The sequence below is a fragment of the Lathamus discolor genome, unplaced genomic scaffold, assembly GCF_037157495.1.
Source record: "Lathamus discolor isolate bLatDis1 unplaced genomic scaffold, bLatDis1.hap1 Scaffold_103, whole genome shotgun sequence".
In the NCBI taxonomy this organism is placed as follows: Eukaryota; Metazoa; Chordata; class Aves; order Psittaciformes; family Psittacidae; genus Lathamus; species Lathamus discolor.
Window position 1 is genome coordinate 31,676 of NW_027069115.1, and position 27,768 is coordinate 59,443.

At 51.4% G+C, this 27,768-nt stretch overlaps 1 protein-coding gene across 1 annotated transcript; it reads right to left on the reverse strand.

Moving 5' to 3' along the window:
* Positions 1–1,130: 1,130 nt before the first annotated feature.
* On the reverse strand, positions 1,131–27,474 carry LOC136006214 (olfactory receptor 14A16-like). Its single transcript, XM_065664262.1, has 2 exons — positions 27,440–27,474; positions 1,131–2,068 (listed from the first exon to the last, which is right to left on the reverse strand). Exons 1-2 carry the CDS (start codon positions 27,462–27,464, stop codon positions 1,143–1,145), a joined length of 951 nt encoding a protein of 316 aa, XP_065520334.1. The 5' UTR covers positions 27,465–27,474; the 3' UTR covers positions 1,131–1,142.
* Between the last annotated feature and the right edge of the window lie 294 nt (positions 27,475–27,768).

Below are 27,768 nucleotides of genomic sequence, written 5' to 3' on the forward strand. Positions count from 1 at the left end.
TTACGTCAGGGTTTGGGGTTAGGGTTTAGGGTTTGTTTCAGGCCACAGCATCACAGCAGGGGGAGGACAAGGACATGAGGTGCTTGGGGGATGCCAGTGGTGTTTTGGGGGCTCTGGGGATGTTTTAGGGTGTCCATTAGGTGTTGTGCAGGTGGTTTGGAGGTTTTATTTAGGTCTCTCAGGGGTATTTCTGGGTGTTATGGTGGTGTTTTAGAGTGGTCCACTAGAGCACGTTGCTCCAAGTGCCTTCCAACCCGGCCTTGAACACAGCCAGCGATAGGACAGCCACAGCTTCTCCGGGTACCCTGTGCCAGTGTCCCACCACCCTCAAAAGGAACAACTTCCTCCAAATGTCCAACCTAAATCTCCCTTTTCTCAGCTTAAAGCTATTCCCCCTTGTCCTGTCACTGCACACCATTGTAAAAAGCCCCTCACCCAATTTCTTGTAGGCCCTGTTTAGATATGGGCAGATTGCTAAGACGTCTCCCTGGAACCTTCTCCAGGCTCAACACCCTCAGCTCTTTCAGCTTGTCTTCCCCAGAGACCTGCTCCAGCCCTCAGAGCACCTTTGTGGCCCTTCATAATCCCATCATTGTAGGATCAGAAGAGAACAGAGGCTGGAAGGGACCCCAGGAGGTCTCAAGTCCAACCTGTCAGAAAAAGGCTCAGAGCAAGTGGTTCAAGGCTTGATTCAGGCCGAGCTGGAAATCCCCAAGGCCAGAGACTGCACAGCCTCTCTGGGTGACCTGATGCAGCACTTGCCTGAGCCGATGGGAACAAGGTTTCCTTCTGTCCTGGCTGAACCTCTCCTCTGTCACTATCCCCCATCACCTTTAGTCCTCCCACCAGGCACCATGGACAGGAGCCTGGCTCTGTATTCAGAGCTGGAGCAGCCAGAAAGCTGATTTCATTCCCCTTCATTCCTGCCATGTGAGGACGTATCAAGAGAAGAAGTTTCTTCAGGATCATTTATTCCCCTTAAATAAAGTGAGAGACCACCACTGACACAAAGTGTGTGGCTCACACAACACGAGTGGCTACTTAAGCAGGAACAGATGGAAACTGACATTTCTATGAAGACAACATCATCACAAATTGAACCAGGAAAACAAATGTAAAGCAGCAAAGACAGACTTGGCTTCTCATGAACTACACTGGGAGCCCTTTGCAGAGGACAGCAGGCAGTGTGTGGCTGCTGAAACACATCCAGTCACCAGCTTCCTCACAGCATCCTTGAGCGCCTGGTTCCTCAGGCTGTAGATGAGGGGGTTCAATACTGGAGGCACCAGTGAGTACAGCACTGACACCACCAGATCCAGGGAAGGGGAGGAGATGGAAGGGGACCTCAGGTAGGCAAACGTGCCAGTGCTGACAAGCAGGGAGACCACAGCGAGGTGAGGGAGGCACGTGGAAAAGGCTTTGTGGCATCCCTGCTCAGAGGGGATCCTCAGCACAGCCCTGAAGATCTGCACATAGGACACCACAATGAACACAAAACAGCCAAGTACCAAACAGACACTTAGCACAAGGAGCCCAACTTCCCTGAGGTAGGAATGTGAGCAGGAGAGCTTGAGGATCTGGGGAATTTCACAGAAGAACTGCTCCACAGCATTGCCTCGGCAGAGGGGTAGTGAAAATGTATTGGCTGTGTGCAAAAGAGCACAGAGAAACCCAGTGCCCCAGGCAGCTGCTGCCATGTGCACACAAGCTCTGCTGCCCAGCAGGGTCCCATAGTGCAGGGGCTTGCAGATGGCCACGTAGTGGTCATAGGACATGGCAGTGAGGAGAAAATACTCTGCTGAAATGAATAAGAGAAAGAAAAAGACCTGTGCAGCACAACCTGTGTAGGAGATGGCCCTGGTGTTCCAGAGGGAATTGGCCATGGATTTGGGGACAGTGGTGGAGAAGCAGCCCAGGTCCAGCAGGGAGAGGTTGAGGAGGAAGAAGTACATGGGGGTGTGGAGGCGCTGGTCGCAGGCTGTGCTGGTGATGAGGCCGTTGCCCAGGAGCGCAGCCAGGGAGATGCCCAGGAAGAGCCAGAAGTGCCAGAGCTGCAGCTCCCGCCTATCTGCGAATGGCAGGAGGAGGAAATGGGTGATGGAGCTGCCGTTGGACATCTGGTGCTTCTGGGCATGGGGCACTGTCAGAGGAGAAACAGGCAGTGACAGGTTACAGGAGACTGCTCAGGATAAAACCAGTTCATTTCCCATAAGATTTCTACAATCCCCTCAAGTTCAAATGCATTTCCCCATTCCTGGTGCTGGTGGCTGAGTGTCCTGGCAGAAGCACTGTGGCTTCAAGGACTCAGCTCTGTGCCGCTGCAGGGATTTTACAAAGCTGCTTTGTGAAAGCTCCTATACCCACGAGGGATGTCAGATGTATCAGAGGTTCAGTGCCTGCACTCACAACTATGAAGATGCTGGCTGCAGAGCAGAGCCTCAGCGTGACTTTGTTAGGAATTTCTCAGAAGTTTCTCATCTGACAAGTGCTATTGTAGGTGTAGAAATCCTATTTTTTGTAACTGCCCATGTGGTCAGTATTAGGACAGGACAGATGAAAGGGCTCAGCAGACCGTGGATTAGTGCATAGTCTGGAGAGCTGCAGAGTCCATCACTCTTGTTCCCAGCTGCCCTGCACTTGTCCTATTACTGCGCACACAGATAAATAGAGAAAAGGAGAAAGAATGAGATAAAGAACAACTGGTAGGGAGCCCTGCTGACTCAAAGGGCAGAACTTCACACTCCCAGCCCTTGGTGCAGCTGTGATAAACAGAGCAGGAAGCCAAGGACTCTGATGGCAGAGTGCCGACCCCAAGGGAAGGCTTTGTGCTCCCAAGGACCCTATGGGAGACCTGTGCCTGTCTGGGGGCAGGTCGCAAGCCCAGCAGGACAGGCAGAGCAGACAGGGAACTGCAGAGGAGATGTTCTAGTGAGACAGTCAGCTCCTTGCCCAGCACAGCATGGCCAGCAGCCACCTCCAGTGCCAGCCACCAAGAGAGCTGCCTGAACGTACCCTCGCCAGGGCCGGGCTGCACTTTCCCCCCACTCCCTGCCCATGTCTCTGCTGCCTGGAGCTGTCCCTGCCAGCAGCTGCTGCTCTGTGCCCAGCTCTGCTGCCTCTCAGGGCTCCCAGAGCCCATCCCATGGGCTGTGTGCTCAGCTCTGCCCTGCACACCCCTCCCGGCAGCAGGGCTCTGCCCAGGGGCATCTCTACCTGGGCAGCGGCTCAGGAGCAGCTCACACAAGTCCTGACAAGACGCTCGCTGCCTCCTCCAAAGCAGAGAAGTAAATTCCCAGCTCCCACTGCCCAGCCTGCCCACCAAGAGGGAAAAACATCAGAGCTCAGGATCCTTCCTTCTAAGGCAGACGGTGCCTCAGTGTCTTTCAGAAGGACCCTCTGCAAACGTGCTCAGAGCGATGTGGAGCTCTGAGCAGCCCTGACCCACCCAGCACCCTCTCCAGTGCACACAAATACTTTTCCTTTCCTGACAGGGGTTGTTCCTTCTCCCCCAGCTTCTCCCCCAGCGCCGTGGTGAGCTCCCGGGCAGGCTGAGTGCTTGCCCTGGCAGGCAGCAGAATCCCTGCCCAGCACACAGGGACCCTGCTCGCAAGGGCAGCGCTGGGCACCCCTGGCTGCACACCCACATTCACACCCTGCAGCCAGCCTTGGGACAAGGGACCTGCCTTGTCCTGGCCCTCGCAGGGCGCAGAGGGAAGCCCTGCTCTGCAGCACATCCTCCTTATCTACACAGAGAAACCAAGAGAGTGCTCCTGACAGATCCCATGGACTGTCCGAGGCAGCAGCTTGAGGAGATCCCTCCAGGAACCGCAGCTGCACTGCCCTGCACCCAGAGCCTTACCATGCACAGGGCTGGGAGTGTTTCTCCTGCAGGGAGCTCTCAGCATCCTCCACTGCCAAGTGCCTTTAAGCTCTCTGAGGCTCTCAGGTCTCCCCTGAGTGCCTGCAGGCAGTGCCCCAGCCCTGCTCCTGGGCAGAGCTGTCTCTCTGCAGCGCTGCCTGCTTGCCAGCATCTGTCTGCGTCCCAGGAGCCCGGCCCAGCTCAGCAGCAGAGGCCCAGCCCAAGGTGGCTCTGCCTCTGCCCCTCTGAGGTTCATCCAGGGCTCCCTGGGGCTCCAGGGGAACCCTATGGGAAAGAGCCTGAAGCAAGCACTGATGCTCCCTCCGTCAGCTGGAGACACACTGCCTTCCTGCAGTGCCGTTTCTGTGATGAGAGACAGACTTTGGTCTGAACATCAGCTTTTCTTAGAATTACAGAATCATTTAGACTGGAAAAGACTCTTAAGAACATTGAATCCAACCAATAACCAAACACTGTCAAGTCCACCACTGAGCCATGTCTTTAAGTGCTACACCTACATGTCTTTTAAATATCTCCATGTATATAAAAAGTCTTTTTATATACCTAAGAGGTCTTTTATATACCTCCAGGGATGGTGACACAACCACTTGTGCGGGCAGCCTGTTTCTTGTCCCATCATCAGACAGCACAGCCAGGCCAGCCCACGCTGGCATCTCCTTTACCCCTGCTGAAGGATGGGATTCAGCCCGGTTAGCTGAGGCATCTCATCCTGGGATTGTAGCCCTGAGACTGGAAGGGGTCTCAGCTCCCTCCCATGAACACCACAAACCCACACGAGGTCTCACTTCCTCCGAAGGTGAAATTGTACCACTGTGTAGATGAGGTCTTCATCAGAGGAGATTGCCCCACAGAGGCAGGGGAAGCAGCAACAGCACTGTGGGAAGCACTACACGATGTCAAAGTTCCACCTGGGCAATGTCAGAAACCAAGCAGAAAGCAGCAGATCAACGCTCCCACCCAGCTGGGTGTTGGCCACAAATTTACACATCCCAGTAGGGAGCAGCATGCACCAGTTTGAACCAGTACAGACCAATATAGGCCACTATGGCCCCAGATACTGCTGGGGGTTCAATAGACCCTACCGCAGGTCTTCCTGTTTGCAGCTGTGCTCAACTCCCAATCCCTCCCAGTGCTGCCACTACCTGCTGCAGGTGCTCCCAGTCCCTCCCAGTGCTCCCAGTCCCTACCACAGGTGCTCCTGCTCATCCCCCACACGGGCTGGGGGGATGCTGGAGGCTATGGGGGAGCTCATCCCGGTCTCTTTGGATCACAGCCCTGGAACCGCTGCTGCATGAGGTTGGTCCCTGCCTCTGTTCCCTGGCGGCACAGGCCGTGCTCATCCTCAGCAGCGCACCAGAGCGGCGGAGCAAACAAACCTGGACCAAGAAGCTCCGGAGACTGAAGGGCAGTGCCTCCACCGCCCCATTCCCTGCTCTCCATCTCCATCTATAGCATCCAGGCAGCACGGACACCCCAAACTCACCTTGCCCTGCTTCTCCTATGGGATACAGGGTCAGAGCCCCAAAAGAGAACAAAACCAGGCCCAAAAACACCCAAAACACCCCACACCCACTTTGCCCTGCTTCTCCTATGGGATACAGGGTCAGAGCCCCAAAAGAGAACAAAACCAGGCCCAAAAACCCCCAAAACACCCCACACCCACTTTGCCCTGCTTCTCCTATGGGATACAGGGTCAGAGCCCCTAAACACCCCAAAAAGAGCCCCAAAACAACCCCAAAACACCCCAAAACCACCTTGTCCCTATTCTCCTATGGGATACAGGGTCAGAGCCTCAAACCAGCCCCAAACCAGTCCCAAAACAGCCCAAAACAGCAAAAACAAAACATCCCCAAAGCATCTCAAAACCACCCACAAACCACAACAAAAACACCCCCAAGCCAGCTTGTCCAGCTTCTCCTATGACATACAGGGTCAGAGCCCCAAAACAGCGCCGAAACAGCACAAAGACAGCCCTCAAACACCCCCAAAACATCCCAAAACCACCACAAAACACAACAAAACCACCTTGTCCTACTTGTCCTATGGGATACAGTGTCAGAGCACAAAATCACCCAAAAAACACCCTAAAACACCCCTAAACCACCTTGTCCTCCTTCTCCTACGGAATACAGAGTCCAAAATGGGCCCCAAACCAACCCCAAACCAGCCCCAAAACACCCCAAAACCACCCCAAAACGACCTTGTCCTGCTTCTCCTATGGCATACAGGGTCAGAGCCCCAAAACAGCATCAAAACACACCAAAAAATCCCCCCAAAACCACCTTGACCAAAAAAATCAAATCCTCAAAACACCCCAAAAACACATTGACCTGCTTCTCCTATGGAATACAGGTCATAGCCCCAAAACAGTCCCAAAACAGACCAAAACCACACCCTAAAACCACCTTCTCCTGCTTTTAATATGGGATACAGGGCAGAGCCCCAAAACAGCATCAAAACACACCAAACCCCCCCCCCCAAAACCACCTTCTTCTGCTTCTCCTATGGTATAGAGGGTAAGAGCCCTAAACAAGCCCCAAAACAGCCACAAAACAAACTAAACACCCCAAACCAAAACCAAAACCACCTTGTCCTGCTTCTCCTATGGGATACAGGGTCAGACCCCAAAACAGCCCCAAAGCAGCACAATACAGCTCAAAACCTCCACCAAACGACCCCAAAACACTGCAAACCACTCCAAAACAACCTTGTCCTGCTTCTCCTATGGGATACAGGGTTAGACACCAAAACAGCACCAAAAAAGAGTCAAAACAGCCCAAAACAATACCCAAGACACCCAAAACCACCCCAAACCTCCTTCTCATGCTTCTCCTATGGGGTACAGGGTCAGAGCCACGTAACACCCCATAAACACACCAAAAACACACTAAAACATCCCAAAACAACCCAAAACCACCTTGTCCTGCTTCTCATATGGGATACAGGGTCAGAGCCCCAAAACGGCCCCAAAAGACCCCCCAAACACGCTAAAACACACCAAAACCACCCCAAAACCACCCCAAACCCACCTTGTCTTGCTTCTCGTATGGGATACAGGGTCAGAGCCCCAAGACAGCCCCAAAACTGCTGCAAAACAGCCCAAAACAGCTCAAAACCAAAACCACACCACCCCAAAACCACCTTAAAAAACACTAAAACACCCCAAAACCACATTCTCCTGCTTCTCCTATGGGATACAGGATCAGAGTCCCCAAACAGCCCCAAAACACCTCCAAAACACCCAGAAACCATCCCAAGAACACCCCAAAACCACCACAAAATTATCTTCTCCTTCTTCTCCTATTGCATAAAAAGTCAGAGCCCCAAACCAGCCCCAAACCAGCCCAATACCAGTCCCAAAACTCCCTAAAACTCCCCAAAACCACCTTGTCCTGCTTCTTTTTGGAATACAGGGTCAGAGACCAAAACTGTTCTGAAACACCCCAAAAACACTGAAAAAAATCCCCAAAACTCCCTAAACCACACTAAAAAAGCCTTGTCCTACTTCACCTATAGGATAAAGGTTCAGAGCCAGAAAATGCACCAAAACACCCCAAAACATCCCAAAACCACCCCAAAAACATCTTCTCCTGCTTCTCCTATGGGATACAGCTTCAGAGCGCCAAAACAGCCCCCCAACACACTAAAAAACTCCAAAACACCCCAAAATCACCTTGTTCTGCCTTTCCTATGGGATACAGTGTCAGAGCCCCAAAACATTGACAAAACAGCCCTAAACCACCCCCAAAACACTGCAAAACCACCTTGTCCTGCTTCTCCTCTGGGAAAGAGGTTTAAAGCCCCAAAACAGCAACGAAACACCCGAAAACACCCCAAAAACCACCTTGTCCTGCTTTTCCTATGGATTACAGGGTCAGAGAACCAAAACAGCCGCAAAACAAACCAAAATCACCCCAAACACCCCAAAACCACCCCAAAATCACCTTGTCCTGCTTATCCTATGGGATACAGGGTCAGACCCCCAAAAAAGCCCCCAAAACACCCCAAAACCAGCTTGTGCTTCTTGTCCTATGGGAAAGAGGGTCAGAGAACCAAAACAGCCCCGAAACACACCAAAACCACCTTGTCCTGCTTCTCCTATGGTTTACAGGGTCAGAGAACCAAAACAGCCGCAAAACAAACCAAAACCACCCCGAAAACACCCCAAGATAACCTTGTCCTAGGGTCAGAGGCCTAATAAGAGCCCCAAAACACTCCAAAACACAGCAAAATCAACTTGTCCTGCTTCTTCTCTGGGATATAGGGTCAGACCCCCAGAACAGCCCCAAAACAGCCCCAAAACAGCCCAAACACACCCCCCAAAACCCCCAAACCACCTTGTCCTGCTTCTCCTATGGAATACAAGGTCAGAGACCAAAACTGTTTCAAAACACCACAAAAAAAAAAAGAAGCCCACAAAAATGCTCAAAACACCCCAAAACACCCCAAATTCACCTTGGCCTGCTTCTCCTATGGGATACAGCTTCAGAGCCTCAAAAAACCCCAAACCACCTCAAAACCATCTTAATCTTCTTCTTCCATGGGACACACTTTCAGCACACCAAAAAAGCCCCGACACACCCCAAAACATACCAAAATCCCCTAGTCCTCCTTCTCCTACGGAATACAGGGTCAGAGCCCCAAAAGAGCCCCCAAAGAGCCCAAAAGATCCCCTAAACAACCCCAAACAAACCCAAAACCATCCTAAAACACCACAAAAAAACACCTTGTCCTGCTTCTCCTATGGGATACAGGGTCAGAGCCCCAAAAGAGCCCAAAACACCTAAAAACCAACCCCAGACCACCCCAAAATCACATTCCCCTGCTTATGCTATGGCATACAGAGTCAGAGCCCCAAAACATTACTGAAACAGCCCAAACCCACCCCAAACCCACCCAAAAACCACCTTTTCCTGCTTCTCCTATGGGATACAGGGTCAGACCACAAAACCATGACAAAACCACACCAAAACCACCCTAAAACACACCAAAACTACCTTGTCATGCTTCTCCTATGGGATACAGGCTCAGAGCCCCAAACCAGCTCAAAACAGACCAAAAACACACCCAAACACCCCAAAACACAGCAAAAACCCCTCCAAACTACCTTGTTCTGCTTCTACTATGGGATACAGGGTCAGAGCCTCAAAAGTGCCCCAAAACAGCCCAAAATAGCTCAAAACAAACCCCAAAACACCCCAAAACAAACCAAAAACATCCTAAACCATAGCAAAACCATCTTGTCCTGCTTCTCCTATAGGATAAAGGGTCAGAGCCCCAAAACTGCCCCAAAACAGCCCAAAAGAGCTCAAAACAAACCCCAAACCACCCCAAAACATCCTGAAACACCACAAAAATCCACCTTGTCCTGCTTCTCCTATGGGATAAAGGGTCAGAGCTCCAAAACAGACCCAAAACACCCCAAAACTGCTCAAAATCAACTCTAAACCACCCCACAATCACCTTGTCCCGCTTCTCCTATAGCATACAGGGTCAGAGCCCCAAAACATTGACGAAACAGCCCCCAAAACCACCCCAAAACCACCCCAAAACCACCTTGCCCTGCTTATCCTATGGGATACAGGATCAGGACACAAAACCACGCCAAAAACACCCCAAAACCAACCTAAAACGTCCCAAAACTACCTTCTTCTGCTTCTCCTACAGTATACAGGATAAGAGTACCAAAACAGCCCCAAAACGCCACCAGAAAACTGAAAATCCACGCAAAAAACAACCCAAAACACACCAAAATGACCTTGTCATCCTTCTCCTATGGGATACAGGGCCAGAGCCGCAAAACACCCCATAAACTCCCCAAAAACACACTAAACCACCCCAAAACCACCTTGTCCTGCTTCTCCTATGGGATACAGCGTCAGAGCCCCAAAACACCCTAAACACACAAAAAACTACATAAAAAAAATCAAACACCCCAAAAACATGCCAAAACCAACCCAAAACAATCTTGACCTGATTCTCCTATGGGACACAATTTCAGTGCACCAAAGAAGCCAGAAACACCCCAAAAACACCTTGTCCTGCTTCTCCTATAGGATACAGGGTCAGAGAACCAAAACAGCCCCGAAACACCCCACAACACCCCAAAACCACCTTGTCCTGCTTCTCCTATGGGATACAGGGTTAGACGCCCAAAACAGCACCAAAATGGACCCAAAACAGCCCAAAACAACACCCAAAACACACAAAACCACCCCAAACCCTCCATGAGTCAGTACAGAGATAAAGTACTGGCCACTTTTCTCGTTCAGCGATGCTCAGGGCCAGCTGGTGGCTTTCACCTCGGCAAACTGACTCGATTCGCCCTCTCCTTCAGCAGTTCCTGCAACCTGTCGCCGAGGACTCCATACGGCTGCCTTCCATCTCCGATGCTTTCCCACAATACGGCAGGACCCATCAGTAAACAAGGCATACTGTTTTTCACTTTCTGACAGTTCGTTATATGGTGGGGGCTCTTCAGCACGCATCGCCTCCTCCTCTGCTGACATTCCGAAATCTTTGCCCTCTGGCCACTCCATGATGACTTCCAGAATGCCTGGACGACTGGGATTTCCTATTCGAGCGCGTTGTGTAATTAGTGCAGACCATTTACTCCACGTAGCATCAGTTGCATGTCTCTTTTCCTTCGTCTCTGATCTTCACCTGTGGCTGGAGTCTAAAAGAGGGTAAGAGCTTCTTTGCAAATGATTTTCTGCCTTTTGCGTCATGCAGATTTTTAATTCTTTATCGCTTCATCCATTATTTTCTCTTTTTGACAGCCTGTGCCTGCCTTACACGATCTCTATTTTAAAGCATGGCAAAATAAACAGCAGTTCCTCATTTGCATGAGCTTCTAGGACAGTGACAGATACTCTTGAGCTCTGAGACCTGTGCTTGTCTACTCAAAAGCCCCTGCTGACCACAGTGACAAAACCAGCTTTTTGTCCCCTTAATTCCTCTGCCGCCCTGCACAGGCAGCACTATGTGCAGCACCGAAAAGCAAGGTGCCCTGTAACTGGGCTCAAGTACCACAAGAACTTCAACAGCTGCCCAGATGAGCCTTTCTGCCGTCGTGGCATTTCCTTCATGTCAACAGCTTGGGCTGGGTTGGGTGCTCACAGGTTTTGGAAGGCACAGTTTGCGCTGTAAAGCATTTCTTATCAGTGATGATTCAAGAGCAAGAAAGAGCTCAGCTTGACCCAATCACACTCCAAGTGTCCATGGATGGCTCTCCAGAAAAAATTATGATAAATCTTTATACTTTCAAACTGTTTAAAACTGAATGGATGCCACTGCCAGGTAAGAGCCAGCACCTTGCGATCTTGCCACAGAACACTTTTCAGACTGGGGTTGTGATTTCACGGGAATGCTTACAATCTGCTAAGGTGTGTGTAAGAAATAGAACCACTCACAAGGCCTGCTTGGAATGATCATCGAAGGACAATCGTCATCACGTAGGGCTTGACCAACAGACTAAAAAGAGGAAAACCGGGAACGCTGAATACGTAGCAGAATTAACTATGTGGGTTTTGTTTCCCACACACTCTGAGAAAATGCCCCAAACTGGACTCTGTAGCCTCCTCCCCAAACTTGACTGGTGGACCTGCAAGACACAGTCATGATGTGAGAATCCAGCCTCTCAGTGTGATTTGGGAAAAGACTATTCTTAACTTTTCTAGTGACAAAAAAGAAAGACCTCTTCACTTTGCATCGGCAGATAAGGCAGTAATGACTGGGCGATTGCTCCTTGCCTCGCCCTTACTTTTCTCTTAGAGAGTAAGAATTTAACACAACTAACATAGCTGAATTGCAGGGTGGTTTAGAGATGGGAGAAATAACACAGTACATTTGAGTCCAAAATCAGTTCCACGAAAGACAGACTTCTTTTCCTAGCTAAATTACTGAGGAGCTCTACATAACACAGGAGCCTTAAGAACTGGTTTGAGACACTACTCGACTGCTGTGGAGCACTTAAGTACTAAAGGATACTTGCCACAATACCGCAACCACATGGGTAGCTGCAGATTCTCTTTAAGCAAATAGTAATCACTGAAAGAGTTAGGGATCTGATGTGCATACAAGACCTTCATCCCTTACCAAATCACTGAAAACATATGTATGGGACAACTCCTTATATGGTGAAATCAGAATAATTCAAAGCTTTGCTGTAGCTCAGGAAAATCATGCGTATTACACATTGCTTGATGAAAACACATGTATTCCATCACCTCCTGATACACGCAGACCTTGTGAGGACCCCTAAAACCAGGTCTGCAGAACTGCCTCAAGTAATTCCACTGATCGCGTTTGTATCTGTAGGAAGCCTGAACATCAGTGTAGGTCACAAACCTGCCTGGGAACTTTGAGACACAAAGCTGCAAGAAAAGAAGGGACACGGGGGTAGAGAAGGGTAAGGAAAGTCAGCGCAATCAAAAAGCAAGAGAAAAGGCCACCTGCAAAACTGCCCTCTTTTATGGAATTGCCTTCAGTAATGCTTACTGCAGCATTTGGGAAGGGACACAATGCACTTGCGAGTGCATTTTGAAGGATATGAATTTTTAAAACAAACAAACGTATGTCTACCTCTTAAGCACCATGATTAAAAGGCAATCTCGGTATTTCACTCACCTGTCTTATAGGGCACTGTAGGTTTATTAACACTACGGGGCTGGCACATTCCAGAATGCTGAAGTGAAACAAAATGGTCTTGTTCCTATGGAAGTGGACCTAAGTAATGTTATGATTAAGGGTGCTTGTACATCCTACCATTCAAAACCTGACAGCATGGATTGATATTTAAATTCTACCATTGTGATTGGTGATACTGCCCACACAAAACAAACAAACAAAAACAAACCCAAACAAATCCCAAGCAGACCCTGGGTCTTTCATGCCAAGACATCTCCAAAACCAGAAGCATTTGGTCTAAAGAAGTATGTGAGCTAAAGACTGCTAACTTTTGAGAAGGTGTTTTCACAGAACGCTTTTAAGCTGAAACAACCCAGGCACTGTTACAGGCATCTGTAGCCCTGCCTCTGAGAAGTGAGGTCTGTAAAACACCCCCGCAAAAACTCTGGGGCTCCCCTGCTTGCACTGAACACACTGCGTGTGCACTGCGGGCAAAATCACTATGGGCAAATGCTACACTGTGAAAGCTGCCTGTTTCTGCCTGGTCAGAAGGAGGCACCAAAATCAACCAAAAGCTCTTTACGGCTGAAACCTTAAAGCAGCTGGCCAGGAAACAGAACCATAATAATAGCATCTGCTCCTAACCCTGACAAACCTCCTGTGATGGAAAGTAGGGACAGCCTGAGGACTTTGCACCCCAGATCCTCACACTTGACAGCTTCAGGAATTTCACTGCACAGTCAAGTTCCCTTTAAAACTGGGGTTAGCTCAACTGCCTGACATTTTACAAGGTCAAACTGTTTTCACCAGGGTCCGTTCTACGGTGCACTGGTAACAAACCACGCATCCTGCCAAAACCGGTTTCACTGACATTAGCTGTGATTTCTTCAAATCCACAGAGTAAACTTTTGGACTGAAATGTCAGCGCTCTTCAACAGCTTCTTCACAGTGCTCATGACTACTCCTCAGTGAGACTGCTCTGAATGCTTGCTCCAAGCACAAGACTCAAAACACAGAGACTGCGACCACTTTCCCAGGAAAACTTCTCACACTAAAGCCTTAGAGACGCAGGAAAACCATAGTCCTGGGTTAGCCTTTCACAGTGCTTACTTTCCGGACGTCAGAAAGCCCTGACAATGGCAGCAGGGAAGGCACGACGAGCGCATCCCACACCTCCACTTTCAGGGACCAGAGGGACTTGTTCAGAGGGGCCTCCTGGCCTACTGCCACAAACACTCCTGCTTTCCCAGTAGGATGCGGTATGTCTCTTTTGGCCTGTATTTTTATGAGAAACTCCTCAACGTAGCCAGGACGCGCCAAATTGCAGTCTCAGCAGCTGTACTATTCTCCAGCTATCGTAGAGATGGAGGGACATTTGTGGATAGGAACTGGAAATCACATTGTAAAAAACAACCAAAGGGAAGTCTTGATTAACAAAGAGAAAGAAGGAATGGGAGTGTAACAAAGCAGAAGAAGGAATGGGAGTGGATGATAACAGAGACGCACGTCTGGCTACACACCACACAGTGCACGGACACTGTGGGTCTGAGGCTCCCAAACCCACCTGCCCACTGCTTCGTACTGACCTCAGAGGGCAGAAGGGCAAATTGGGAGTGAGAAGGGGAGCAGAGAAGGGGTGCAGTGAGGGGAACACACAACACAACTTTTGCTCCTAGTTTTTCCTCTTCAGGAAGCTGGCCTCTCCAAAACCTGCTGTGAAGAATCTCAGAGGGTGGAACAGGTCTTCTTACACCATTTAGTCTCTTTCCTCTGTAACAAAAAACTTGGGAGGATATGAAGTCCTAGCTCTGCCTCTGTTCCACTCCCCATCTCCTGCTCCTTCCCTTCTGAATGCCCCTTGGACAGAGGCTTCCTCATGTTTTCTCCCCCTTAGTAAACTACATGGGAAAAGAAAGAAAAAGCAGAGAGCTGTTGCCAAACACTAGCTTCAGGTTTGCTTCCAGCAGAGCCTCCAGCTTCCTGACAGAAACAACGGCATAAAGGGTGCCTAATACTTACTTTCTAAAAGGGAGAAGTTGAGGGGAAAAAAACAAACTGCCTTTACAATTCTGTGTCATAAAGCACTTATATTTTCCAGAGGAAACATCGATGCAACATCTTTCCTTCCTGAGCAGCTATTTCCATGCAGAAGGGCTCTGTTGAGATCAACGGATTCATTTCACTCTCACAATTCAGGATTTAAAAGCACTGGGAAAGAGAGACAAGCAAAGCAAGCCACTCAGCAGGTATCCCAGGGAAGCTGTGCTTACAGCTGCCTGCTCCCACACCTCAGTCTCCTCTCTACTGCCACTGCCTAAACACCAGAAATAAAACCCCAAGAGCTTCTCCTTCTGGTCTTTTCTGTTACTTGGTGCATGTTGAGAACAAGTAAGAACCAGGCAGCAACGCTTTAGGACTACTCTTGCTCCATGGTGGATAAACGAATTCATGATCCAAACTTGGGTAGTTAGAAGCTGTGCCCTTAGTGATGTCATCTATAAGCTACGTTGATCCTTTACCAAAAAGATCCTCTGAATGATGAAAACAACTGCATTTACTGTGAGGGTGGGGAGGCCCTGGCGGTGTTCAAGGCCAGGTTGGACGAAGCCTTGGGTGGCACGGGCTACTGAGTGGTGTCCCAGCCTGTTGGAAGTGGATGATCTTAAGGTCCTTTCCAACCAAAACCATTCTATGATTCTATGAAAAGAAAATGGCAGGTTCCCAACGGGGAAAAATCAGGCATGAGAGAGAAACACTGCTGGCTTTGCATATTGGGGATGAGGCTTTGCAGTATTAATGTTTTGTAATACTAAGACTTTGAATATTGGGGCTGGGGCTAAGTTGCTAAGGGAACGAAACAAAGGGTTTGAAATACCATGACTTAAACAGGCACGCTCTGTGCTTAAAGACAACGTCATCTTTGGGCAACAGACATGCTCTGTGGTGCAAAAGAACGCTATTCTTGTACAGCCTATGAAGCTAAACCGCTGCAAACTGCTGGTTTAATATTCACAATATTAAAGCTTTAAGATCAATATTAAGGCCTTGCAATACTAAGATTTTTCAATACTGGCCATGGGGCTAAGTTACTAAGGGAACAAGACAAAGGGTTTGAGACACCATAACTTAGAAAGACACACTCTGTGGTTAAAGACAGGATCGTCTTTTGGATGAAAGACAAACTCTGTGGTTAAAAACAATGTCTTTGTACAGCCTGGGAAACTAAGCAGGTGCAGGCTGGTTACACAGGAAGTTGGGGTACCACATCTCTGCCAGAAAGTTACCAAATCAAACCATAAAAGGAGATAAATAAATAAGAGGAAGGGGCGTACGAAATCGAGTAAGGGACCTTCAAGCTCCTCCAGCTCCAACCCCTGCCACGGGCAGGGACACCTTCCACTGGAGCAGCTTGCTCCAAGCGCCTGTGTCCAACCCGGCCTTGAACACTGTCAGGGATGGGGCAGCCATAGCTTCTCTGGGCACCCGGTGCCAGAGCCTCACAGGGAAGAGCTTCTGCATCATATGAAATGAAATTAAATCCTGTTTCCACTTGTTACCTTTGTGTGTCTTGAAATTGTTTCTGGAGCTGAAAAAACACTTGAGCTTTCAGGCAAACAACAGCCTCATCATGCGATTCATGGCAGTGAAGGGAACGGCACAGCCCAGCACAGCCCAGCAGAGAAACATAGAATAGTTTGGATAGGGGGGGACCTTAAGATCATCCAGTTCCAACCCCCTGCCATGGGCAGGGACACCTCACCCTAAACCATGTCACCCAAGGCTCTGTCCAGCCTGGCCTTGAACACTGCCAGGGATGGAGCATTCACAACTTCCCCAAGCAACACATTCCAGTGCCTCAACACCCTTACAGTAAAGAACTTCCTCCTTATATCTAACCTGAACTTCCCCTGATTAAGTTTGAACCCATCACCCCTTGTCCTGTCACTACAGTCCCTAACGAAGAGTCTATCCCCAGCATCCTTATAGGCCCCCTGTAGATACCGGAACGCTGCTATGAGGTCTCCACACAGTTTCTCTTCTCCAGGCTGAACACCCCCAACTTTCTTACCGTCTTCACAGAGGAGGTGCTCCAGCCCCTGATCATCCTCACAACCCTCCTCTGCACTTGCTCCAACAGCTTCATGTCCTTTTCATCTTGAGGACACCAACACGTGCTGTAGCACAGCATAAGACAGCACAGCACCTCATGGAATGTGATGGCATAGCAAAGCATGCCATAGTACAGCACAGCACAGAACAGCATAGCACAGACCAGCAAAGTATAGCATAGAATCGCATGGGATGGCATAGCACAACATAGCACAGCAGAGCAGAGCAGAGCATAGCACAGACCAGAAGAGCATAGACTAGCTCATTGGAAGGGACCTACAACCACCACCTAGTCCAACTGCCTGACTAATTCAGGGCTGACCAAAAGCCAAAGCATTGTCCAAATGCCTCTTCAACACTGTCCTGGGTTTACCAGGAGCCGTTTTGCTCCTTCTTAGTAACTGGTGCAAGCTCTGTGTTTTGACTTCCAGCCTGGGCAGAGAGCTGACAGCCTTGGGGCATCAACCACCTCTCTAGGAAGCCTGTGCCACCCCCTGAACACCCTCTCTGTGAAGAAATGCTTCCTTCTATGAAGTGCGAACCTCCCCTGACTCCCAGGTCTCCTGTCCCTGGATCCCAGGGAGAAGAGATCAGCACCTCCCTGGGCTTTTAGATCCTGACAACAGTTTTGCTTCTCTTCGTTTACCAGCATGTGTATAAACTCAAACCAGTGTTCATAGACAAAGTACGCATTCATTTAGCCTTGTGGATTCCCTGGCATGCCTGGATTCCATTTCTAAGTAGCATCTTGCCATAAGGTGACACAGAGGTCTCCAAAAAAAAACCTGAAAAGAAGGAAAAGCTCTGGAGTCAAAGGGAACACACAGTTAGAACTGACTGAAGTAAGTGAAAGGCAGAGCAAAAGCATCCCCTTCCTGTCTGCTCCGACTGTACCTGGTTCGGGTTATGGGGAGCCACAGGGAGGGTGGAAGCCTCTCATCTCTCTTTACAAGTGTTCTCTCTCTTGCTGTAAAAGCACTGCAGGCTCAGGTGCTTCTGGTGTCAGAGCCACACTTGGTGTGATTCTTAAAGCCAATCCGCATCTGGTCTGAAGTGGGGGGAGTAGATTTTAGTTTTCTTTCTAATACACATATTTCTGTATGTGTTTTAGAGCAGAACCTGGAGCTTGGTGTGGTGGGCATAAATCCCTGGAAAGCTTGCCAATTATTGCTGCACAGCTGTCCTGGGTTCAGCTCTAACAGTTCTCTTCCTCCTTCTTAACAGCCAACCTCAAAGGAGTTCAGATTTTTTTATAAAGGGTGCACAAAAGCTTTGATTATTTCTTCATTGTCTCACCTTTTGGTGTTTAGGTTTTGTTGTTTTGTTTTCTTGGGTTTTTTTTTTTTGTTTGTTTGTTTGTTTTGGTTTCTTTTGTCCCAATTCTTGTGCAGTATTATCTTAGGGTTGTATGAAACCTTCATGGAGATCCTACTGCCCTGACAGCAGAGTATCCCCAGATGCGCTGGGGAATCCCAAATGTGGTTGTACACAGGGTTCTCACACCCTTCAAACAGTCACATACCACACACTTGGACTAAGCACTAGCACCCTCACTACCAACTACTAGTCCTAGTCAAAGTCTGCCAGGCGCTCATGCTGCTTCTGCTGCGGTCCTGCTCTTGTCTAGTGATGCAGATGTCCCTGGACCAGTCCTGCAGGAGATACTGATTAATGCTGTGCGGGACTGTGGGAGGGTTTCAAAGTCATGCTGGAGGGGCTGGGACTCTGCCACTGTTTCTGCTGTGCTGCAAAACCCCTTCTCCTTCACAGACAGCTCTAAGATACCCGAAAGAAAAGTCCTAGATCCAGGGCTGGCCTGAAGCTTCCAGTAAAAATCCACTGCCTCGTCACGTTACAGTGCACATGGAAACATATAGACACACATATACAAATAAAAGAGATGTGGCACTGCAGCCACTCCAACCCCTACAACAGGCACCGCAACTACTACCTCAGCAAGAGGTGGCACAGCTATTTCAATGCCAGCAACAGGCACTGAGGCTACTCCAACGCCTGTGACAGGCACTGCCCAAAGGTGACTGACGAGCTTTTGGTAGCGCTGTCTTGGAGACAGAGGAAATGCAGCAGCTCTCCGCCTTGCCTGGTCTCTCACAGGATCCTTCTGTGGTGGGGTTGATGAAGGTAGAACAGCAAGTGCCCATCACCACCACAGCAGTGCACCGGCGGCAATATGGCACCAACCGATACTCCCTGATTGCCATCCAGGAGCTGATCCATTGATTGGAGAGCCCAGGAGTGCTCAGCAGGTCCCACTCACCCTTTAATAGCCCCACAGGGCCCGTGCACAACCCACATTACAGTCTGATTGTAAGCTCTATCAAGTGACCCAAGGAAGAACAATTTCAAATGGGGCCCTGAGCAACAACAAGCCTCTGAACAAATTCAACAGGAGATAGTTTATGCCCTTGGGCCAGTCCGGACTGGGCAAGATGGGAAATGTGCTCTGCACCCCAGCCGCGCAGAATGGGCCTACCTGGAGCCTCTGGCAGAAAGCTCCAGGGGAGACTCGAGGTCGAACATCAGTTGCTGAGGTGAGTAGCTTGAGAGAGGACGCCTGCAACACCGGAGCGGAGAGGGGAGAGATCAGCGTCCAGGAGCCTCACCTCAGAGCGACAAGAGCCACTGAGGAGGGAGCCTCAAGTCCTGAACAGGACTTGCCCAGGACTCGGAAGCTCAGCTCCCGCGAGGGGCTGACTCACAGGGGGCGGAGCCAGGAGGCTCGGTGTCAGATTCAAACCGGCCATCAAGGGCCACTCTCGATCAGTTGCTGAGGTGAGTAGCTTGAGAGAGGACGCCTGCAACACCGGAGCGGAGAGGGGAGAGATCAGCGTCCAGGAGCCTCACCTCAGAGCGACAAGAGCCACTGAGGAGGGAGCCTCAAGTCCTGAACAGGACTTGCCCAGGACTCGGAAGCTCAGCTCCCGCGAGGGGCTGACTCACAGGGGGCGGAGCCAGGAGGCTCGGTGTCAGATTCAAACCGGCCATCAAGGGCCACTCTCGATCAGTTGCTGAGGTGAGTAGCTTGAGAGAGGACGCCTGCAACACCGGAGCGGAGAGGGGAGAGATCAGCGTCCAGGAGCCTCACCTCAGAGCGACAAGAGCCACTGAGGAGGGAGCCTCAAGTCCTGAACAGGACTTGCCCAGGACTCGGAAGCTCAGCTCCCGCGAGGGGCTGACTCACAGGGGGCGGAGCCAGGAGGCTCGGTGTCAGATTCAAACCGGCCATCAAGGGCCACTCTCGATCAGTTGCTGAGGTGAGTAGCTTGAGAGAGGACGCCTGCAACACCGGAGCGGAGAGGGGAGAGATCAGCGTCCAGGAGCCTCACCTCAGAGCGACAAGAGCCACTGAGGAGGGAGCCTCAAGTCCTGAACAGGACTTGCCCAGGACTCGGAAGCTCAGCTCCCGCGAGGGGCTGACTCACAGGGGGCGGAGCCAGGAGGCTCGGTGTCAGATTCAAACCGGCCATCAAGGGCCACTCTCGATCAGTTGCTGAGGTGAGTAGCTTGAGAGAGGACGCCTGCAACACCGGAGCGGAGAGGGGAGAGATCAGCGTCCAGGAGCCTCACCTCAGAGCGACAAGAGCCACTGAGGAGGGAGCCTCAAGTCCTGAACAGGACTTGCCCAGGACTCGGAAGCTCAGCTCCCGCGAGGGGCTGACTCACAGGGGGCGGAGCCAGGAGGCTCGGTGTCAGATTCAAACCGGCCATCAAGGGCCACTCTCGATCAGTTGCTGAGGTGAGTAGCTTGAGAGAGGACGCCTGCAACACCGGAGCGGAGAGGGGAGAGATCAGCGTCCAGGAGCCTCACCTCAGAGCGACAAGAGCCACTGAGGAGGGAGCCTCAAGTCCTGAACAGGACTTGCCCAGGACTCGGAAGCTCAGCTCCCGCGAGGGGCTGACTCACAGGGGGCGGAGCCAGGAGGAGTGGCACCAGCTGGGAGTGGCTAAAAAACCTTCCCAGGGAGCGCGGCGACCAGGAGCGCGGCGAACAGAGCCGGCAAACAGAGAGCGTCGAGGCAGAGGGTCGAGGCAGTTTGCGCGGCAGTTCGCGCGGGCAGGGGAGCGGGCAGGGAAGCGTTCCAACCGCCTAATCGAGAGGACTCGCCTGGAGTACAGGAGGGGGAAGGAGTGCTGAGAGACGTAGACGGATTGATTGACCAGATAGATCATGGTTACAACACGATCGAAAGCTGTAGTGAGTACTAATGTGGGTATCCAGACTGAGCCTTCCTGCAGACATGCAGCTGTGCAGGTCTCTGGCTGCAGCGAATGCCTGAGCCTGGCACTTGTATTGGAGGGAGCCAGTGATACTGCTTGTGTTCGCTGTGAGCAAATAAATGACCTGCTCAGGCAGGTGGCTGAACTGAGGGAGGAGGTAGAAAGGTTGAGAGCCATTAGAGAGTGTGAAAGTGAAATAGATTGGTGGAACCGCACCCTAAGGCAAGGGCAGAGGGAAGTGGTTCAACAAGCTCTGGATCCCCTTCCCTCCTACCATCAGACAGAAGGAGAGAGCTTAATGGACAAGGATGGATGGAGGGAGGTTCCTCCTCGGAGAGGTAAGCGAAAACCCTCACAATCCCTTCCTCCCTCCCAGTTGCCCTTGAATAACAGGTACGAGGTCTTGGAAATTCAGGGCCAGGTGAATGGAGATGGAGAGGCAAATCTATCTAGTGAGTCACCCAGGGCTAGTCACTCACCCCCATGCCTCAGAACTTCCCCAACCAAGAAGAAAAGAAGAGTAATTGTGGTGGGTGACTCCCTTCTGAGGGGAACAGAAGGGCCCATTTGTCGACCGGATCCACCCCACAGGGAGGTCTGCTGCCTGCCTGGGGCTCGGATTAGAGATGTTAAAAAGAAGCTCTCTGAACTGGTGCAGCCGTCTGACTACTACCCACTGCTGGTTTTTCAGGTTGGCAGTGACGAAATTATTACGAGGAACGTAAGGGCGATGAAGAGAGACTACAGGACCCTGGGACGGCTGGTTAAAGGGTCTGGAGCGCAAGTGGTGTTTGCCTCCATACCTCTTGCGAGCGAGGGTGAAGGGATATATAAGAAGACTCTGCAGGTTAATGTATGGCTACGTGACTGGTGCCAAAGGCAGGGGTTTGGGTTTTTCAGTCACGGGCTGCTGTATGGGACACCTGGTTTGCTGGTGACAGGCGGGATACACCAGTCCCAGAGAAAAAAAAGGGTTTTGGGGCAGGAGTTAGCAGGGCTTATTGACAGGGCTTTAAACTAGTTAGGAAGGGGGGAGGGGATTTAACTGGGCCTGTTGGGGACAAGCCCAAGAGGAACATGCTAGGGATTGAAGGGTGGCGGGCTAAGGAGGACTATCAATCTCTTGTTTCACCTGTGGGAAAGGATAGCTTTTTAGACCCTGTCCCGCAGGGGAAAAAGAGTACTAGGACTGGCTCCCTGAAATGCCTGTACACCAATGCACGCAGCATGGGGAATAAACAGGAGGAGTTAGAAGTCTGTGTGCGGGCTAAAGGTTATGATCTAGTGGCGATTACAGAGACATGGTGGGACAGTTCACATGACTGGAATGTGGTCATGGATGGCTATGTCCTTTTTAGGAAAGATAGGTCAGCAAAGCGAGGTGGTGGAGTTGCTCTTTACGTGAGAGAGCAACTAGAATGTATTGAGTTCTGTCCGGGGTCGGATGAGGAGCAAGTGGAATGTCTGTGGGTACGAATCAAGGGGCTGACTGGCACGGGTGATACAGTTGTGGGGGTCTATTACAGACCTCCTGATCAGGACGAAGGAGTTGATGAGGCTTTCTACAGGCAACTGGAAGTAGCCTCGCGACTACATGCCTTAGTCGTCGTGGGGGACTTTAACTACCCCGATATTTGCTGGAAGACTCACACAGCCAGTCATTCACAGTCTAGGAGGTTCCTCGAGTGCATTGATGATAATTTCTTAATGCAAATGGTGGACGTACCAACTAGGGGAGCAGCGCTGCTAGATTTAGTACTCGCCAACAAGGAGGGTTTGGTCGAAGTGGTGACGGTCAATGGCAGCCTTGGCTGCAGTGACCATGAGATGGTGGAGTTTAGGATCCTGTGTGGGAGGAATAGAATACCTAGCAAAGCCACAGTTCTGGATTTCCGAAGGGCCAACTTTGGCCTCTTCAGTCAACTGCTAAGGGAAGTCTCATGGGAAAGTGTACTAGGCGGTAAAGGGGCTCAAGATAGTTGGTTAGCATTCAAGGACCGCTTCTTCCAAGCTCAGGATCGGAGCGTCCCAATGAGTAGGAAGTCAAGTAAGGGATCTAGGAGACCGGCGTGGTTAAACAAGGAGCTGCTGGGCAAACTCAAGTGGAAAAGGAGAATCTATGGATTATGGAAGGAGGGGCTGGCCGCTTGGGAGGAATATAGGACAGTTGTTAGAGGATGTAGGGAGGCAATTAGGACAGCTAAGGCCTCCTTGGAACTCAATCTTGCTAGTCGGGTTAAAGACAATAGAAAGGGCTTCTTCAAATACATAGCAAATAAAACTAAAACAAGAGGCAATATAGGCCCACTGCTGAACGAAGTGGGTACCCTGGAGACAGAGGATATAAAGAAGGCAGAGGTGCTGAATGCCTTCTTTGCCTCTGTCTTTACTCCTGCAGACTCTCCCCGAGGGCCCCGGATTTCTATAGCCCCAGAAGGAGTCAGGACAAAGGAGGAGTTTGCTTTGGTAGATGAGGATTGGGTTAGGGATCAGCTATGCAAACTGGACATCTGTAAATCGATGGGTCCGGATGGAATGCACCCACGGGTGCTGAGGGAGCTGGCGGAGGTCATTGCTAGGCCACTTTCCATCATCTTTGGTAAGTCGTGGGAAACGGGCGAGGTGCCTGAGGATTGGCGGATGGCAAAGGTCACACCAATCTATAAGAAGGGCAAGAAGGAGGACCCGGGTAATTATAGACCGGTCAGCCTTACCTCCATCCCTGGAAAGATGATGGAACAACTTATTCTTGACTCCATCACTAGGCATATCAAGGATGAGGGGGTCATTAAGAACAGCCAACATGGTTTTATGAGGGGGAAGTCATGTATGACCAACCTTATAGCCTTCTATGAGGAAGTGACTAGGTGGAGGGATGATGGTAGAGCGGTAGATGTAGTTTTTCTTGATTTCAGTAAGGCATTTGATACTGTCTCCCACAGCATCCTCATAGATAAGCTGAGGAAGTGTGGGCTTGACGATCAAGTAGTGAGGTGGATCGAGAACTGGTTGAGAGGAAGAAGGCAGAGAGTTGTGGTCAATGGCGCAGAATCTAGCTGGAGGTCTGTGACTAGTGGAGTTCCTCAGGGGTCGGTGCTGGGACCGGTGCTGTTTAATATTTTCATCAATGACCTGGATGAGGGAACTGAGTGCACCCTCAGCAAGTTTGCTGATGACACAAAACTGGGAGGAGTGGCTGACACACCAGAGGACTGTGCTGCCATTCAGCGAGACCTGGACAGGCTGGAGAGTTGGGCGGGGAGAAACTTGATGAAATTTAACAAGGGCAAGTGTAGAGTCTTGCATCTGGGGAAGAACAACCCCATGTACCAGTACAGGTTGGGGGTTGACCTGCTGGAAAGTAGTGAAGGGGAAAGGGACCTGGGGGTCCTGGTGGATAGGAGGATGACCATGAGCCAGCAATGTGCTCTTGTGGCCAAGAAGGCAAATGGCATCTTAGGGTGCATTAGAAAGGGAGTGGTTAGTAGGTCAAGAGAGGTTCTCCTCCCCCTCTACTCAGCCTTGGTGAGGCCGCATCTGGAATATTGCGTCCAGTTCTGGGCCCCTCTGTTCAAGAAGGACAGGGAATTGCTTGAAGGAGTCCAGCGCAGAGCCACAAAGATGATTAAGGGAGTGGAACATCTCCCTTATGAGGAGAGGCTGAGGGAGCTGGGTCTCTTTAGCTTGCAAAAGAGGAGACTGAGGGGTGACCTCATCAATGTTTACAAATATGTGAAGGGTAGGTGTCAGGATGATGGAGCTAGGCTTTTTTCAGTGATATCCAGTGATAGGACAAGGGGCAATGGGTGTAAACTGGAACATAGGAAGTTCCACGTTAACATCAGGAAGAACTTCTTTACTGTAAGAGTGACAGAGCACTGGAACAGGTTGCCCAGGGGGGTTGTGGAGTCTCCTACACTGGAGATATTCAAGGCCCGCCTGGACAAGTTCCTGTGTGATGTACTGTAGGTTACCCTGCTCTTGCAGGGGGGTTGGACTAGATGATCTTTTTAGGTCCCTTCCAACCCTTGGGATTCTGTGATTCTGTGATTCTGTGATTCTGTGAACCCTCGGCTCTTGGAGTCGGGGACACACAGGATCCAAGGCTGGTTGTAGCCCACCTGAACAAGAGATACTGGCAGCCTCTGAAGGGGATCGAGCTGCTTCAGAAGTGACTGGCGCTGAAGCACAGCTCCTCCTGGCACCCCGCTTGCCCGTGCTGGGCTGGATGCTCAAAGGGAAGGCCTACACGTCATACAACTGATGCTACAGGGATTAAGGAAGGGGGTTGCACTGATGACACAACGAGCTCAGATAGAAATCCCAGTTGTCCAGGAATCCTGGAAGTGACCGTGGACTGGCCAGAAGGCACCGATTTTGGAATGTCACCAGAGAACAGATGCTGAAGAAGCCCCACCACATAATGAATGAGAAAAATCTCCAGTGCTTTATCTCTACTTCCTCATGGATGGTGGCAAGTGCCCTGTGGGGGTGGTTGCAGTAATGGAAGCAGAGCAACTGGCAGCGCAGAGGGAAACCCATCTGGGCTGCTGCACTGTGGCAAGATATCGCTGCCCAGATGCAGAACCTGGTGGTGAAGGTATGCCATGGAGATGCTCATGTACCCAAGAGTCGGGCCACTGAGGATTATCAGACGATGGCTGAAGTACAAATACGGGGAGGCCTGGCACATTCGCTGTATCACACTCCCACCAACCCACCAAGGCAAGCGCCGTGTGCTTACCGTGGTGGAAGCAACCACCGGGTGGCCGGAAACATACGCTGTGCCCCACAACACTGCCCGGAACACTATCCTGGGCCTTGAGAAGCAAATCTCGTAGCAACACGGCACCCCAGGGGGAACTGAGTCAGACAATGGGACTCATTTCCAGAACAACCTTAGACACACCTGGGCCATGAGCATGGCATTGAGCGGCTATATCACATCCCCCACCATGAACCAGCCTCTGGGAAAGTCCAGTGGTACAATGGGCTGCTGAACACCACACTGAGAGCAACGGGTGGTGGGACTTTCAAACACTGGGATACACTTAGCAAAGGCCACCTGGTTGGTCAACACCAGAGGAGCTGCCAACAGGCCTGACCCAGCCCAGTCACAACTTTTACATACCATAGAGGGAGATAAAGTTCCCGTGGTGGCATAAAGGGTGTGCTGGGGCAACCAGTCCTGGTTATCGCTGCTTCGAGCAAAAGAAAACCCGCTTGTGGGATTGCTTTTGCTCCAAGAGCTGGGGGCATTTGGTGGGTATTGCAGGAGGATGGGGAAGTCCGGTGTGTACCTGAAGGAGATCTGATTTGGGGTGAAAAGAGCCAGTGAATTGAACTTTATGATGCTGTCTAATACTGAATTCCGTGATCGCCTCCATGGCGGCTGAACACCCATCACTGCGCGGGACACCTTGTGGCCTCTGTCCCCACCGCTCTGGGTTTGAGGATCTGAACCTGACTCCCTTGATCACCACACTGATGAAGAATGGACTTTGATCCGAATGGACAGGTGCCGCGGTGATGGAATCGGAACTGGCTTCAGCATCCAACAACCCAACACCACACCCCATCCATCTTTCCTGCCTGGAGACACTGCTATGGCAGATGGAGCCCCAAGCCATGGCCTGAATGAATTCAACGGACTTTTGTAGGGATGGTCCGTAGACTAAGGGAGTGATATCTCTGTGGGGGTGTGTAGATATATGTATATGTGTAAGTCTCAAAAGACGGGAAAGATGACGGTGGGAAGCGGGAGGCCCGGCATGACACAAATGCTGTGGAATAAGGGGTGGATACTGTCCTGGTTGTGGCTGGGACAGTGCTCGTTTGCTTTCTAGTACCTGGTGCACTGCTGTGTTTTGGCTTTATTCCAAGAGCAATGCTGACAACACACTGACCTTTTAGTTGTATATAAACCGGGGGGAGTTATTCGGAAGGGGAGGATCACTGCTCGGGTCGGGCTGGGTATCAGTCAGCGGGTGCTGAGCAAGTGTCTTGGGCATCACTTGTGTTTATTGGGCTTTTTTTCCTTTTCCCTTTCTTTCCTCTCCTCTTGTTTTTCCCGTTACCATTATTACCACTATTACCAGTACTAGTGCACTGTGCTTCGGTTATTAAACTGTTCTTATCTGCACCCTCGGGGTTTTCATCCTTCCGTCCCTCCTCCCCATCCCGCCCCAGGAGCCAAAACCTGGCTCAGGGTCAGCGGCACCTCTGCCCCCTCCTGGGTGCCGGGGATCGGCTGCCCCAGCAGCACCTCCCCCCGGGGGGAAACAGCCCCCAGGCCCCCCACAACAGCCCCGCTCCATCCCCAGGGCCGTGTGGCCGGGGCGGGCACGGAAAGGTCCGGGAACCCCCACAGCTCCAGCCCCCACGGCCCGGGCTCGCAGCACCCCATACTCCCAGGCAACTCGCAGCCCCACTGCCCAGCGCTCGCACCCGCCCCCCGCATTCCCCAGCACCCCCGCAGCGCCCGGCCCCACTGCCCAGAGCCTCGGGGGGCCGCAGACCCCAGCCCCGCTCCCCGGGCTCTGCAGCGCCCCCCAGACCCGCGCCGCGCCCGCTCGCCCTCACCCCGCGCCCGCTCGGCCGCCGCCATTGCCGGGAGCAGCTCCGCCTCACGCCCTGGGCCCGCCTCCGCCAATCAGCGCACGGCTCCCCGCGCGGGGCGCGCTGGGAGCTGTAGTCCGGGATCCGGCACATGCGCAAGGCGCAGCCGGTACGAGGCAGAGGGGAGGGGGCGCAGCTGGACCCCCGAGCGGGATCCCACAGGCACCGGATGGGCTGGGGCGAAGGGACCTGGAAGCTCCTCCAGCTCCAAGCCCCTGGGTCCAACCTGGCCTTGAACACTGCCAGGGACGGGGCAGCCACAGCTCCTCTGGGCACCCTGTGCCAGCGCCTCA

Excerpts from the sequence above, each read along its gene's own strand:
- LOC136006214 (XM_065664262.1), bottom strand. The coding sequence starts at position 27,464 with ATGGCGGCGGCCGAGCGGGCGCGGG. Across the intron at positions 2,069-27,439 it reads GGCGGCCGAGCGGGCGCGGG|ATAGGCGGGAGCTGCAGCTC; the intron begins GTGAGGGCGAGC and ends TGCCATTCGCAG.